General features: G+C 40.2%; 1 protein-coding gene across 2 annotated transcripts in view; it reads left to right on the forward strand.

The window, feature by feature from the left end:
* The first annotated feature begins 15 nt into the window (after positions 1-15).
* The window catches only part of Efl1 (elongation factor like GTPase 1), a 138,216-nt gene continuing 121,900 nt past the window's right edge, over positions 16-16,331 (forward strand). The window contains exons 1-4 of one of the 2 annotated variants that reach the window (XM_028754851.1): positions 16-73; positions 870-975; positions 3,987-4,054; positions 8,285-8,369. In XM_028754851.1, the coding sequence (XP_028610684.1) occupies positions 885-975; positions 3,987-4,054; positions 8,285-8,369 (244 nt within the window). In that variant the 5' untranslated portion in view covers positions 16-73; positions 870-884. Of the gene's footprint in view, positions 74-869; positions 976-3,986; positions 4,055-8,284; positions 8,370-16,331 lie in introns of those variants that run through there. The other variant, XM_028754852.1, reaches the window with a different exon arrangement.

Genomic DNA, 16,331 nt, shown 5'->3' on the forward strand with positions numbered 1-16,331 from the left:
CCGGTTCCCGCGACTTCCGGTCTGAGCTACTCCTGGAGCCTTAGAAGCGTGGGTGAAGTGTGGCGCGGAGCCGGTGAGTTGGGGGGACTTGCTAGGGACGCTGGCGATCAGACGGTGAGGTGACGGAGATCCGGGGGGAGATTGTATCGGTACGGCTGAGCGAGGTGCACCTCGTAGGGACCCAGGACCCCCGGCGGCAAAGACTCCAGGAACCCAAACAGGCAGGGCATGCAGACCTGGGTTTGCTTTTTTTAATCGGAGAGAGGGATAGAAGATGTGTCATGCACCTGTTGTGTTCATAAGCACGTGATCCAAAACTTTTAAGGACGCTCAGTGCAGTCACAGGGCCGAAGTTCTTAGGTCTGGTGAAAGCCGGCAAGCTTGACAGAAGGACAGACTTTCAGAGGGGCCGAAGTAGGGAAGGGCGGGTGAGTGTGTGTGTGTGTGTGTGTGTGTGTGTGTGTGTGTGTGTGTGTGTGTGACTTAGCAGGGCGTCTCTGTACCTGAGTGTGTGTGTGTGTGTGTGTGGTGACTTAGCAGGGCGTCTCTGTACCTGACTCCCAACTGCGTGATTCATAGCACTGCAGATCCGGAAACCCCCAGCGCACTCCACAAGTACTGTCAGCAAGATGCCTAGACTTTACAATGGAACTTGGGCCTGAACGACTGTATTCCCTCAGGGCCAGAAGGAAATAGATGTGGCTAAACAGTCACTGGGCTCTCAGTTAAGGAATCGGAGGCGTCTTGTAAGCCTCCAGCATCTACCTCTCAGTTTGTCCATTTGTTTTTGTTTGTTTGTTTATTTTTGCTGTTGTGCACACACCCCCATTAGATTTTGTACCATTTTTTAATTTGTATTTAATTTTTAGTAACAGGAAGTAGCCATGGTGCTCAGTGGTGTTGACAAGATGATTCAACTTCAGAAGAACACTGCCAACATTAGGAATATCTGTGTTTTGGCTCATGTTGACCATGGTAAGACTTTTAAAATTGGCTTTTATTAACAAAGGAGAAATGTCTCTGTTTCATTGGAGTGATGAACGCGATGCTTGCTAAGAAGTTGTGTGTGTGTCATGTCAGAGAAGCATACTGTAGAACGTTTGAAATAAATGGATTAACTGGTGATTGGTGTTCTTCACAGTATGTCACACAGTGCTTTTGAATTTGAATTTTTGTTAAAATATGAAAACATTTTTTGGATATGGTAAGATGTCTGTGGCCTTGGTAGAATGTATCTCCTCTAAATCCTATTTAATTCACCACGCACTGAGTGAGCATTTGCTAAGTTTGCTTTGTTAGATTTATCCGAAGTTAGACATTTATTAGGCCACCTGCCCAGCTGGAAAGGCTTTGGGGATGGTTCAGGGCAACATGATGAGATAGGGGTGGGGGTGTGGATAAGAGTTTTGAGAACTGGAGGATTGGGTAGCCAGGCTGAAGAATTGTCAGACATGCCCCTTGAGGGGCTGTAGGTGATAGGGGAGACAGGCGGTTTAAATGGAGGGCTGGAAACGGGCAGAAGGAAGCCAGTGCTGCTAAAGTGCAGATGCTCTTTGGTAGCTGTGGATCGGCGTTGCCTTTACCGTCTGCTTCATTCTGAGTCTACTCTTCATTTGAAACTCTTCTAGTAGCAGGAGCGGCTCAGCATTTAGAAACCTGTTTGAAGCCAAAGCTACATAGCAGTTTAAAGGTGAGGAGGAAGCAGGCGGGATCCTGACACACACCTCACCATTCCTGTGAGGCTCGAAGAAAGGATTAAGTTCTCTAGCTCTGGTTAGACATCTGAACTCTGAGGTCTTTTCACATGACTTTACATTTGAGTGTCAGTGTGCAGCCTATGTAAAAGGAGGATAATGAGGATCTCTCGTCAGTGGTGAAATACGTAATCTCGAAAATGGTCATTAACATCTTTATTAGCATGTTAGGAGCCATTAGGAAACAAATAAAGCAAGGGCAAAGTACTCAAACTGTAGATTAGATTAGATGGTAAAGGTGCTTGAGTGGGTTAAAAGGCAGGAAAGAGGCTTGATGACTCTTGTCTTAGCTTGAGCTCTGAAGAGAAGGTGGGACAGAGAGAGGATGGATCACTTGTAAGAAGATCCAACTGACATACAAATAAAGTATCAGTTACTAGCCTGGCCATGGATTTATGATTATGTGTACATGTTTGGAAGATATGATATCTAGCCAAAGATTTTACTTTGTTTCTTTATTAATTCTTTTTTTTTTTTTTTTGCTCTGAGAATTAAATAGCAGATTGACTAGTGTGTATATTTCAAATATCAAACATTGCTGACCAAGGGATTCAGCCTTGCCTAATAATGCAAAGTCTCTTCTTTTGTGGTACATTCTAATGGATGTGTGTTTGCCATACTTGTACTTAAAATGAATTCAACTCTGTTGCACAGCAGGAAAGTGATGTTCCAGGATTATATACTAACATACTATGTAAGATCTTCAGGGGTCCCATTGATTACTCTCTGGTTTATACTGTTATACAGATTCCACAGATTATATTTTCAGACAACAAAAAGCTACTGTATTGTAGGAAAAAAATCCAACATTTGTTCAGCCCACCCAACTGTGGAAATTGAATATGCCCACATCATTCTTTAAACATGGGTACCTGTTTATGATGCTTGAAATTGTGTTAACTTTGGCAGTATTCTAATAAAGGTAACTGTATATGTATATCTGATTATGTAAAGACTTTCTTTTACTTTACTATAGAGTCCAAGTTTAATTCTTAGCTGAACTGCATTAGCTACTTCGGTGTAGCCCTCCACAGGCAACAACAGGAAAAAAAAATTTCTTTTTTTTTTTTTTTTTTTTTTTTTTTGGTTTTTCGAGACAGGGTTTCTCTGTATAGTCCTGGCTGTCCTGGAACTCACGCTGTAGACCAGGCTGGCCTCGAACTCAGAAATTCGCCTGCCTCTGCCTCCCAAGTGCTGGGATTAAAGGCGTGCGCCACCACCGCCCGGCAAAAAAAAAAAATTTCTTATTGAATAAGTTATAATCATTTAACTGGTCAGGGTCACACATAGGTAAATATGACAGAAGACCATGTATTGTAGTTTCCTGGTGATGATTTACCCAGAATACCTTTTTGAGCTAAATTCTATTGTTGTCCTTTTGCTTTCTGAGCTTTTCGGGCCTAAGTTTGTAAGTTTAATTAATTGTATGGGATGGTTGGTAAGTTACAGTAATCTTGATTGATTTCTTAAAGCTACATTGTAACTAATACAAACATTGTAAGAAGTGGTTTATATTTTGATTCTCATAATGGTTTGCCTCATCAGTTAAAAGTCTTAGGCCATGGGTAATTTTCTCAGCAGTATCTGCCACATCAACATTCAGCAGAGCAGCATTCTTGAAATTCATAAGCTCACTGTGCAAAATTAAAACATCCAGAGAGGTGTTAGAATTATGCCAAATATACTGCAAGTGTCTTTAAACTTTTTCCTAATTGTAATGACTACCACTGTAAATTTTAGAGTTAACACGAATCTAATGGTTTTTGGCATGACTCTATAGACGGCCCCTTAATCTTAAATTCTGAACCTCCTTCCAATAATTTGAATAGGATAAAGAGCATTAATCCATTGTTTCAAAGGCCTACCTAAATCCTGAAATGTAAATAAATAAAATATCTAATTAAAAAAAAAAAAGTGGTAGGAGAATGGGAGATTTGAAGGTGATACAAGGATGGGTTTTAGAGTTGTTCAAATCTCACTACATTGTGTGTGTGTGTGTGTGTGTGTGTGTGTGTGTGTGTGTGTAATTCTCAAAAAATAAAATAAACATAAAAAAAGTCTTTAGTATATTTTACTCTGTAAAGTCTGCCTCAACTTAAGAAAATTTCTGTGCTTAAAATTAATCTGACAACTTTTCAAGTGAGACTGTTGAGGTCTACAGGGAGATAATACAGCTTTATAGAATGCTAACCCCTTTAAACAAATGTATTGTAATTACTGTTGTTTTAACAGGAAAAACTACTCTTGCTGACTGTCTTATATCTAGCAATGGAATCATCTCCAGCCGCCTGGCAGGCAAGGTATGTTGTTGGATTTGGTAAATGCTTGTTGCATTTTGATGAGTATTAATAAGTTCCCTATAACGTCACGATCCATTTGCTTTGTCCTTTAGTGATGTAAACATGTAGAAGGAACTGACAACCCATTAATATACAGTAGATGTTGAGAAAAAGCTCACTTTCATATTGTGTTTTGTTGCATTTGTATTAATCCTATATTATATAAATGCAGAACTGACATGTGGCAAGTCAGCTGTTACATGACTGCAAGTTTTCACAAATGGATGTGTTGGCTGATTTAAGAGTAAGGCAGAAAAGCCATTATGTGATGGAAAATAGGAGTAATGACCAGTTTCGGAGTGTTACTCTTGTTTGAGTGGAGCTTTTGCCCAGAGACCAACGGAATGTGTCAGTTACCTAAGATCTTGAAGATTAGCCTCAGTAACCTAAGAACCAAAGGGAGACTTGAGGATCATGTTGAAGGTACTGCTTTGGGGGCTGGTGAGATGGCCTAGTAGGGAAAAGCGCTTGCTGTGGGGCCCTATGTCCTGCATGGGATAGTGAGGCAGACCACTCATGCGTGCATACACACACACACACACACACACACACATACAAATGTAACTTTTAAGAGAAAGAATATGTGTTCTACCTGTAAGTTTAGAGAGTTTATTCATAGTAACAAAATAAATTCATAAATAGTAAAATAAATTCATAGTAACAAAATAAAGAGATATTTCTCTCTGTAATGGACCCAGTACATAATCAACAGGATTGTTCAAGAATAATGAGATGAGATGGGAAAATAGAGAAACAAAATTGAATCAACAAAGTGGATGCTGGAAACTTGGAAGGCAGGATTGTAAATTTGAGGCCATCTGTGTGGGAGCTGGCAGGTTGGACTTAGTAATGAAGTACTCGTGATCCCCCAACTTGAGAAGGCAGAATGACAGCAACCAAAGTAAGAGGAAATAAAATAAAGTGTAATTAAGGGAGATATAGAAACCAGATGTGTTATAGAAAGTACTAGTGAAGCCAAAGACAACAACTAACAAATTTAAACTTACAGCCACACTGAAAATATTGCCCTAGTGTAAACTGGACTTTAGTAACCTATCACTGTTGGTTCATCAGTTGTAAGAATGCAGCATACCACACAGTAATGAACATGTGAATAATAAGAGAAGCTGTTGGGAGGGTGTTTGTGAGAGCCGCTATACTTACTACATGTTTTCTGTAGACATAAATTGTTTTAAACGATAAAGTTTGCTAATTAAAATCACAACAGTGTGAACAACTTGTGATCACTCTGACTCAAAACTTTCCTTTTCTTTCTAATTTCCATTGTTGAGGCATATTTGGCACTTTAACCAACTAGTGCCATTTTCTGTACTTAGGGAATAGATGAAGTCGAACAGATATAGACCTTTTAAATGACTGTCTTAAAGAGGAACAGAACTGATAATATCAGCAGGATAGATCAAGAATGAGGAATAGATGGTAATGGGAATGAGAAATGCTGTAGAGGTTTAAGAACTAGAATAGAACGATCAACTGCATGCCAGTAAACTTAACACTGTGATCATTTAAGAAATTGAGTTGGTTGGGAAAAATCTTTCCTTTCACTGAATAGCCTAAATGGCTTAAATATTATTTAATTAAACATTATATTAAATTAATATTTATATTAATGTTATTAATTATTAATATTATTAATTAATATTATTAATTTAATATAAAATTGATATTATTTAATTAAACGTGCCTGTTCTGATTTAACTGGATGGTAGTAAAAGAACAAATAATTTTAGTTCTACCTGAAACAGTAAAAACTGTAGAGGAGAGAAACCCAGCAGTAGGGCATATCTATCAATCCCAGGGCATTGGGAGTAGATGATAAATCAGAAGTCTCTTTAAGGTTACCAGGAGAAGAGAATTTCATGTCAACCTTCTGACTGGGATGAAAACGTTACTGTTACAAATCAGTGGTAAAGAGCACTTGATGCTCCTGTGAAAATCTGGGTTCTGGGTTCTGTTCCCAGCATCCATGTGGTGGCTCACAACCTCTGTAACTTCAGTTCCAGAGGTTTCCATGCCCTCTTCTCGTCTGTAAATACTGTACACATGTGATGCACAAGACATGCATGTAAGCAAAACACACATACATAAATATAAATGAAATCTTTAAAAAATTCTTTACTAGCAAACTGTTTGTTGTAAACTAGTATTATTTAAAACAGTAGTTCTTTATAACTGAAATGAACATGTCTCAACCAATTTAAGAATGATTTAAACATGACTATATTAATGGATTAAAGGACAAATTATTTCAAAGATATAAAGGATATTCAATCAAATATAACACTATTGCTGGGCGGTGGTGGCGCACGCCTTTAATCCCAGCACTTGGGAGGCAGAGGCAGGCGGATTTTTGAGTTCGAGGCCAGCCTGCTCTACAGAGTGAGTTCCAGGACAACCCGGGCTATACAGAGACCTGTCTCGAAAAACCCAAAAAACAAAACAAAACAAAACAAAAAAACACTATTGTGATAGGTCCCTCACACAAAATAAATTTAGAAGATAATCTTTTTTTTTTTTTTACAAAATTACAATAAAGATTTAATAAATTAAAATTTTAATTATGAAGTATTAAAACTTTTCTATTCATAAATATGTAAGATTGGTTATTGTATCCTTGTGCTGTTTGCATTTTAACTTCTGAGTTACAATGTTTTGGAGATTATAGCTATAACAACAAGGCAAAGTAATGTGAGTTTTGGAAAGGAAATAACTTGACTAATAAATGCTAGGACTCTGTAGAAAAGAAAAAGGTAAGGGGCTGGAAGATGTAATGTAGCCAGTAGAAAGATGGGCTTCACACAGGACACTAGTGGGAGATGAATGCCAAATAGCTAAGTCAGGACAGTAAAAGTTGGGAAATTACATATGTAAAAAATGAAATACTGTGCTGATTTAGAAATTGATGAGATCGTGAAGAAGCCAGAGGAATATTTCACTGTTGAGTGTAGACTAGTTCAGCTACTTTAGGGGGGGAAATGTGGAAATATCTGGTAGCATTGAAGATGTGTAAATTTAGTGATTCAGAAATGTTACTTCTAGACAGTGTGCAAGAGATACAATACCAATATCTTTTTTATATATTTAACTTTATGTATATGGATGCTTTTGCCTGTAAGCATGTCTTTGTACCCTGAACATGCAGTGCTAGCAGAGGCCAGAAGACAGCACAGATCCCCTGAAACTGAGCCGCCATGTGGGTGCTGGGAGTTGAACCAGACAGTACTTTCTACTACTGAGCCATCTCTCCAGTCCCAATCCAAACTTCTTATCAGCTCACTCACATGGCTTAGGAAGAGTGAGTTTACGTGTGTCCATCACTGGTAGACTGACCAGTAAATGTGGTAGGTTTAGGAGGAGAATCTTAATGAGTGACTCATAGGTACATCCATCAAAATGGTCGCCTTGGGAACTTAATATTGAGCACCAGAATGTGACTTGATATATCTATCATCTCTGTATCATCTATATGTTTTCTATTATATAAGGCTTAAAGCTTGCTACTCAGAATAGCTGTGGGAATGGACGTGTTTCTGAAAACCACGGAATTCGTGTAGGATGCGAAAGCATAGAAATTGGTATTAGCACATTATTCTCAAGGATTTTGATTGAAAGAGATGAAACTACATAAAGTTAAAATTTTATAGTGGAGAGAAATATTGATGTAGTGCCAAGTAGGACTTTATCTGTAAGGAGCGAAGCTTTGGGAAAGCCGTCTGCTGAGTTTCGGTATTGTAGGTATTTTCTACTGTGTCATTGTTTTAAAAAGGAGAAGACCCATGCACATTTAAAATGGAGAAGAGTTAAGTCTCATCCCCCTAAAGACCCCCTGTTCCTTTTGATCTCATCAAGTACCTCTGGATAGGAAAACAAGGCTGCATTATGGGGAACAGGAAGAACCCCAGCTCCGTTTGCGGATTTCCTTTGTGTGAATCCTTTGTGGCTGAGGTGTAGATGAGCAACACTAAGGGATGCAGTGTGTGGTGCATTTGTGGCAATGCCTTTCAGTTTGTCTCAGTGTTATCTTGACTAACCGCACCTCTCCAGCACCTTACCACTTAAACACACTACCGAGAGCTGTATAGAGCTTATACGTTGAAATGAAACTAAGCCCATTTTAATGTTGCATTGTAGACACTGGAAAGTAATGATACATATGTTGTGCTTTTCCAGTTAAGGTACATGGACAGCAGAGAAGATGAACAGGTCAGAGGGATCACCATGAAATCCAGCGCCATTTCACTACATTATGCAGAAGGTAAACCGTCTGTGTTCTGTTTGTCTGTTTGTCCTCATGCCCCTTCTCTTTCTGAATTAACCGCATTCCTCGGTTCTTTGCTTTGTGTCCCGTGCATCTCATTCTGGCCTCTCTGACTCTGTTGTCAGTCAGGCTGTGCAGGCTTGGATGCAGATGGGGACCTCTGACTGGCTTGAGGGCAGAAGAACTGGCAGTTCACAGCTGCCTGCCTCCAGCAGGTGATTGTGTGGATTTCTTCACAAGGAAAGTCAGGCGCTAGAACTTTTCTGGCTGGTCCTTAGCCTTCCATCTCCTGACTGGACCCTCCTTCTGCTCCGAGGCTTGTGTACGAGATCTGGAGTCTTAGTTATGTAACTGGGGGCTGCTCTGACCACTGTTACTCTGTTACCTGTTACTCTGACCAGCACTATCTTGACATCTGCAAGTGCAGACGTCATTCTGATAGTAACACATCACACTCTGACAGAAATGGTCAAACAGATGCCATGAGATGTATGTTCACAAAAACTTTGTATTAGGGAAAACCTGCCGGAAACTTAAATGTTAAGAGGAAAATGACGACTTGTTACATCCATGCCGTGGAGTATTATACATCTGTTGAATGCTTAAATATACAGAATTATAATTACATAGGTCACATGTTTGTAATTATATAGAAAATGGTATGTTAAGAGACAGAAAAGCGAAGTATTTCTGTGAGGTGTGAATGTGCATATATGGAAATAAGAAAGGCTTCCGCAAGGATACATTTTATCTACTGGGATACATTTATCCCAGTAGATATCTCCAGAAACTGGATTATAATGAAAGTTGTGCTTTTTAAAATATTTAATTTTACACTGTTAGAAAACTTTATGCAAGATGTACATTTTGAAGAAAATAATAAAGAGTTATTTCCCTAATGGAGTGACCTGTGCTTCATCCTTCACAGTACAGTATCTGTGGCTTCAAGAGAGGCACCGTGTGGTGTGTGGCCATTTTCATTGACAATGCTCTCTTCAAACCATTTTTATATCAAACTAGTTTGGGGACTTTTAAGCACGTCAGTTTACAGTGTGTAGTATTTCAAGTAACACTCCTATTTGTTTTTAAATGCTACCTCTCTTATTGAGGAGTCTTTCCCATTCTGTGGCCCAGGGATCTTGCCACGCTATTTTATAGACTTGAGGACATTGTACCTTGTCATCTTTCACTCTCATACTGTCCTCTAGCGTCAACTTTAGTGGTTGTGCCCAAGCTTTGTCTCTGTTCTCTATCACCATGCTGAGCTACTTTATTCAGATTTGCTTCTACACCAGTCTTTCTGGTAGAGGCTGAGATGCAAGCTGCCTTGAGTTAGGGCAGGATGGCTTATTGAGTGTACGTATATAACTAGAGATACTTTTCATGAAGAATTTTGAAAAAAATTTAGACTTTTATTTGAATGACATTTTGTTAGTTTCAGGGTCTCATAACCCATGCTGGCTGGAAACTCAGTGTCTAGTGGAGGCTAGGCTTGAACTCCTTGTCTTCCTCCTTCCAGCCTCTACCTCCCAAGTATAGGGATTACAGCCGTGCATCGCCATGTTGACTGTGTGTAAGACAGACTGACCACATCAGGCCAGTTTTTTGAATGTTCCTTTTGGAACGCTACTCTTGTCTTTAGGTTTGGTTGTCTTTTTCTTACCTATGCTTTTATGCTGTGTGCTGTTATAGGTTTGTCGCAGTTTTCCAGTCCCCTCCTGTGTCTGACTCCATGTCCCCACACTTATTGTTCCTTTACCTCGTTTCTGTTGCTTACTGCTTTGTTTTCCTGTGTTCCCAAACACACAGGCTTAAGACGTGACCGAGCTTTTCTTTTTATGTGAGTCTCTTGCAGAGGCTGCACCCGTGGATTAGTTTTTCTTCAGTTCAATAAATATCAGACATGTTTTTCCGTGAGCATCGACCGACAACCAGAAGGGACTTTAAGCCAGGGCTCACTGTTCTTTTTTTTTTTTTTTTTTTTTTTTTTAAAACTTTATTTATTTATTTATTTATTTATTTATTTATTTATTTATTTATTATAGGTACACTGTAGCTGTCTTCAGACACCTCACAAGAGGGCATCAGATCTCATTGCAGATGGTTGTGAGCCACCATGTGGTTGCTGGGATTTGAACTCATGACCTCTGGAAGAGCAGTCAGTGCTCTTAACCACTGAGCCATCTCACCAGCCCCTCACTGTTCTTAATAACACAAAATTTAATTTTCTTAATCTACCACATGGATTGGGAATGTTGACTGACATTTTCTCAGAACTGAATAAGTATCCTCTCTGTAGTTGAGAACTGATTCTCCAGAGTGGTATTTCATGCTGTGAGGTGGGACAGCCTAAAGAAGACCTTAGGTGGAGGGGAAGAGGTGCTGTGGATAAAGAAGCTCTGGGTTGTTTTTATCACCTCCTTTTCATCCCGTCTGATGGCTTCTTAGTTCAGAAATCTTTATGAAATGTCAGTTCTTTCCTTTGGCCAGACGCTTTATGAAACGGACTCCATTTTGTTACTTTTTTCATTCTTTCCTTTCATTGAAATAGAAAGTCTTTGAGTTTAAAAGGACAAGCTAACAGTCTTGGAACAATCTAGAAATGATGGAAAGCCATCAGAGTGATCCCATGTCTTGCATCTTCCAGAGGTTCAAATTCTTCTGTGGAAAATGAAGTCTAGTATGTAGTTATGCCAGCACTTGTTGTAAGTACTAGAATTCTATTGTGCAATGTTTCTGTTTCTTACCCACCACTCACGCCCCTTATACCAAGATTCCATTGATGTATCTTGTCATTTCAAGAATTTGCAAATTCTACAGCAGTGGTCCCCAACCTTCCTATTGCTATGACCCTGTAATACAGTTCCTCATGTTGTGGTGATCCCCAATTGTAACATAATTTTTGTTGCTGTTTCCATAACTAATTTTGCTACGGTTGTGAATTGAAATGCTAAATGTCTTGTGTTTGTATTTTCCAGTTGTCTTAGATGACCCCTGTGAATGGGTCATTTGATCCCCAAAAGGGTTGTGACCTACAGGTTGAGAACCACTGCTTTTCAGCATCCTCAGATGATACAGTGCCTTGGAATCTTTTAGAATGCACATATAGCATCTATATTCAAATTTTAAACAATTTGAAATTTATGGACTGGTTTTTGAGTAGTCTCTAAAGGGATATTGCTGACATTTCTATTGTACAGTCATTTTGAATATCTATGAGGAAGTATTGCCACTGCAAAACATTTTCATCTTTCATTCAGTCATTTTAAATAAATTTACAAGTTTGTTTCTTTCGCAATAATAGTATATTTTACTATAGGATATTGAGTAAAATACAAGAATGGAATACAAATCATTCTTAATTTTACTTCATTATATCATTGACTGAGACAGTCTGGGTGGGACTGATGGACTAAGGGCCAGTACCATATCATATTTTTGTGCATTTTGACTGAAAAATCAGATTTAATTTCCCTCTTATTACTACGGCTATTTTTTTTTTTTCCATTTTGTGAAGCACGTAGTTGATGCCAGGCTTAAGGTAAAACCTGGCGGTTGAACTCCGAGCTAGATGCCCCATGCATGGCTCTGTTTAATCCTCCCGGCATCCCTCTGAGACGGTCATCCTTATTTTACTTACATGCAAACTGGACTTCAGAGATTAAGGACAGTAGTCTTAGAATATAGTAGCAGGCCAAGTAATTACATTTCCAGCCTGTTCACTTGGATCAGGAGTCTGTTGGAAGGTAGGCCAGGCTCCGACTAATTCTTCCTGAAGCTTCATTTCTTTCCACCACAGATGTACTGGGATTACTCCTGGACATCTTGTGGCCAGTGTTACCCACATCACTGTTGTCCTTGGTCATTGCCCAAGATGTAAGCCACATGGTCTGGCCTCTCTTGGTGGCTTTTCCATATTCCTTTGTGGTTCTAACACCTCCCTGAGCCTCCTAGTATTCCTTCTTTACCAAAACTTCCTCTGCAGACTTTCCAAGGCAAACATCAGCACATCCTCAGCATCACTAATGATGTTCCCTCTTCCTTCCTCTGACCACACTTCTTTCCTTAAGTTTCTTTCATGTTTCTTATGTCTGAATTAGGACATGGGATTGCCATTCTTACCCAGAGTCTTATTCCAATGCTAATTCTATCCTGTTTTAAATTCCTTCAAGGCTCCTGCCGTTCAGTTGCTCCTTTTTTTCAGTATTATGAACTCCTGATTACGTTCCCAGATGATTTTGACACCTGACTCCTAATTTTCTTTTATGTGTGACTTCTCCTGTTGGGTCCAGGAAGGAAGCCAAGAAAACTCACTTCAGAGGCAAAAGCTTTAAAACAAAAGCTTTATTTTTTGAGTATTCAGGGAGGCAGCCATTTCAAGTTCTCAGCCTTGTCCCCAAGGAGAAGCTATATTTCATTTTTAAAGGATAAGAATACAAAGCAAGGGTGTCCAATTGAGTGTTATCCAATTGTATTTTGACATTATGGGTTAAGCTAGGAGTACCCGTTGGAGACTGGGCCATCTCCAGGGCACCTGGCTTCAAGGTCCTTACTTCATTCTCCTAGACATTAGGAGTTCAGAGTGATACGGGGACAGAGGAAGGAGTGGGTCAGCTGCTTATAGTTGGCATAATAGGCAATTCGTTACATATTTTTACATTTTACAACTTAGGCGCCTTGGTTTAGATCACAGCACTTTCTATATTCTTTACTGGTTAACAGACAATTAAGAAAACATTTCGAGAAGTGGGATTGGTGCTCATTCCTAGGCCTGGGAACATGAACTTGTTTGACCCTGCCATGAAAATGGAGGAGACATTGTCTTTGAGATGGCTGGACTCAGACAATTGTCTCATAGGTTCTCCCTGAGATGTCTGGCCTTAGACAACTGTTTACAGCAGAAGCTGTCCAGTCGTAGAGAAGTCCCCAGCCTCCCTAGTGCCTGGGACCTTGAATTTAGTTTCTGAAAACAAAAATGTAGTACTTAGAATAAGTGGGTTTTTTGTTTTTTGTTTTTTGTTTTTGTTCCCAACTCTCCAAGATAGCTTTCACCATGCCTAAAATGACTTCTTTTATGCGTTGGCCTTTCAGTAACAATGCTGTTTAATTTTCAACTTCCTTACATGCTGCCATGGCTGCTTTCTGGATTCCAGCATCACCTGGAACTGACCAGCTTTGTCATTGCAAATTTAAACACTTGTTGAGCCTCATAGGACACACTTCTCCTACCCACTCAGCCGTCTATACAGGATTCTTTCAGCCTCTGAGTCTGAGAGCAGCCTGGACTACATAGATCTCATCTCAGGGGCAATAGAAAGTTCAGCATGTGACCCACTGAGGAGTAAAACTGTACCCAGTCAGTAGTAAGAACAGTCAGATTTCAATGCTCTCCTCTTTACTGCCTTTGCTTTTCCCTCCTCCTTTGCCCACTTTTTATCTCATAAGATTCCGAGTTTTCTGAGCCCCATCAGCCTCCTTTACTTGATCTGTGCCTTCTACAGCACAGGGGTATCTTTTGACCAACCGTCTTCCCCACATCTTCATCCAACATTGTTTCTGCTTCCTTCACCGTCTAGCACTTCCTCCAACAAAGCTCCATCCTGATAAAGTTCATTCCCTACACCTCTTCCTCTTCAGCCTTACAGGCCAGCTTTCCATTGCTTTCCTACGAAGCCTTGCTCATTCTCCCCAACAGCTATTTGAAACCTCTTGGCAGTTCTTCAACATACCCCTCAAACTCCTTTCCACAGATTCAGCAGACATTGCTGTTTTCTTTATTGCAGAGAAGTCTTAATGGTCTGCCACCATCCCTTAAAATGTAACTATGACATCTTTGCCTATCTTCTGTCTTTAGGAAAGATGTGTGCTCTGGATTCAGGCCCCACTTAGCGTCTTTCCATCTGTGTCTATCTTCTTTCAGCTCTGGCTTCTAAACACAGCTATGTATGTACACAGCTCTTTTCCACCTGAGTTGTCTTTGCCTTCTCTCTGGCCCAAGTTTCCTACTACTGTCATTCTCTCGACTGCTCCGATAGGCCCAGCATCTTACAGTAATGACACATACTGGCAAGGTGACATTTGCAAGAGGATTGGACCTTAATCTATGACCCCCCTCCCAGGGTGGTGTAGCAGAGAGAGACACCAGCACGTAATGACTCAGGGTAGCGTGGGAGTACAGCTGTTCTGTTTACCACCACCACAACAGGCTTTCAAAGGGAGGGCTCGTCTCTGTGATGTAAAGTCCAGGATGTGGCCGCAGTCCTGGTAGCTGGTGTGGACTGGGATTGTACTGAAGAAAACCAAAGCGAATGAAGCAAACCGTGGGCAGCATTACATGGTCCAGTTTGTTTCGGGTTGGAGGCAGATCCAGAGGGGCTTTTGGATGGGCTGCAGCCAGAGGGAAGCCTACTTTTTTCATTACTCCCAAGTCATTAATCTCTTCCTACCAAGCCCTCACCTTGACACTCTGAGTCTACACCACACCTCATATGCTGAACCTGCTCATGACGACAACCCCAGTTGTCTTGCTGTGTCTTCTCACTTCAGAATGCCTGAGAAACAAGGCCATGAAATTTACCCTGAATCCAGCCACAGGGATGCGTTTCAAACAAGACTTGAAGATTTCTGTTACAAACTGGGAAAACCATTCCTATATTTAAGACATGTATATTATATATAAATGCATATAATACAATATTTCCACAAATAGAAGATAGAGTGTCTTATGCCTTATAATTCTATCAAATGATAAGCTGTGTTAGCATTTTGTTGTGGCTACAAAATACCTGAAATAATTCACTTAAAAGAAAAAGTTTATTTTGGCTCAGGAATGTGGAGGTTTTGGCCCAGGCTTGTTTGGCTGTGGTTGAGTTAGCACACCATGGATGGACCATATACCAGAGGAAGTGTCTCACTAGGAAGTGAGAGAGAAAAAGGAAGGGACTAGAGGGCACTGTGGGTGACTTAAGACTTACCACTGGGCCCCACCTCTTAAGGGTTCTGCTATCTCCTGGTAGAGCCAAGCTGAGGACTAAGTCTTTGAGAGATAAGCCAGATTCAAACTACAGAGAACACTCTATTATTTGTCTAACCTAGCCTTACACAATGATTTAAAACATAGGAAAACAGTGGTAATGTGGAGGGAGACCTGTAGTCTAGCACTCTGCAGGTGCTATGTAATTTATGTGTATAGTTGTGACTCTGCCTTCTTTCAGAAATGTGCATCACATACCTCAGTCTCTGTTTATGTTGCTACTATTTTTGGTCAGACTCAATTTTCCTTTTCTAATACACTGAAATATAAAAAAGATACTTCCGATCTTTATCTGAAAGGCAAGTTTTTCTTTTGTTGCGGGGAGTTTTCCCATGAGCTTTCTTCATGAGCATCAATGGTCACCTACTGTGTTTTTTTTTTTTTTTTTTATAAATAATTTATTTATTTTTGAACATGAAATGCTTTTTTATAGCATGTTTCACAAGGGGAGGGGGTAAGAGGGGCCAGATGGTGGAAAAGTACAAAATCTTCTTGGCCTGTGCCTTGAAACATGTCATGGTCTATACGGTACACTGCCTTGAATTATGATCTACCTGCTGTTCTTCAGAAGATATGGTACACTGCTTGAGTTATGGTCTCCCTGCTATTCTTAAGATGATATGGTACACTGCTTTGAGTCTATCTGCAGTTGCTAAGCAGGATCTTGCAGTTGCCAAGCTTCAGAGGACATTGTGCAGGTGGGGAAAGGTAGGGGGTGAGGGTAAGGGCGAGGGTCCTGGCTTCTGGCATCTCCCCCTTCTCTGTTTAGTTAGAGAAGGCATCTTATGATCAATCCCAACTATGTGAATTTTGAATTTGGATGTCTAATTATGGGGGGTCTTAGACAAGTTCACAACCCCAAAACACTGATGTGAGATGAGTCACATCGATGGTCGAAGGCTTTAGGCTGTCGACGATGGGCAACG

This window comes from Grammomys surdaster, unplaced genomic scaffold, assembly GCF_004785775.1.
Source record: "Grammomys surdaster isolate TR1022 unplaced genomic scaffold, NIH_TR_1.0 126036, whole genome shotgun sequence".
NCBI lineage: Eukaryota > Metazoa > Chordata > Mammalia > Rodentia > Muridae > Grammomys > Grammomys surdaster.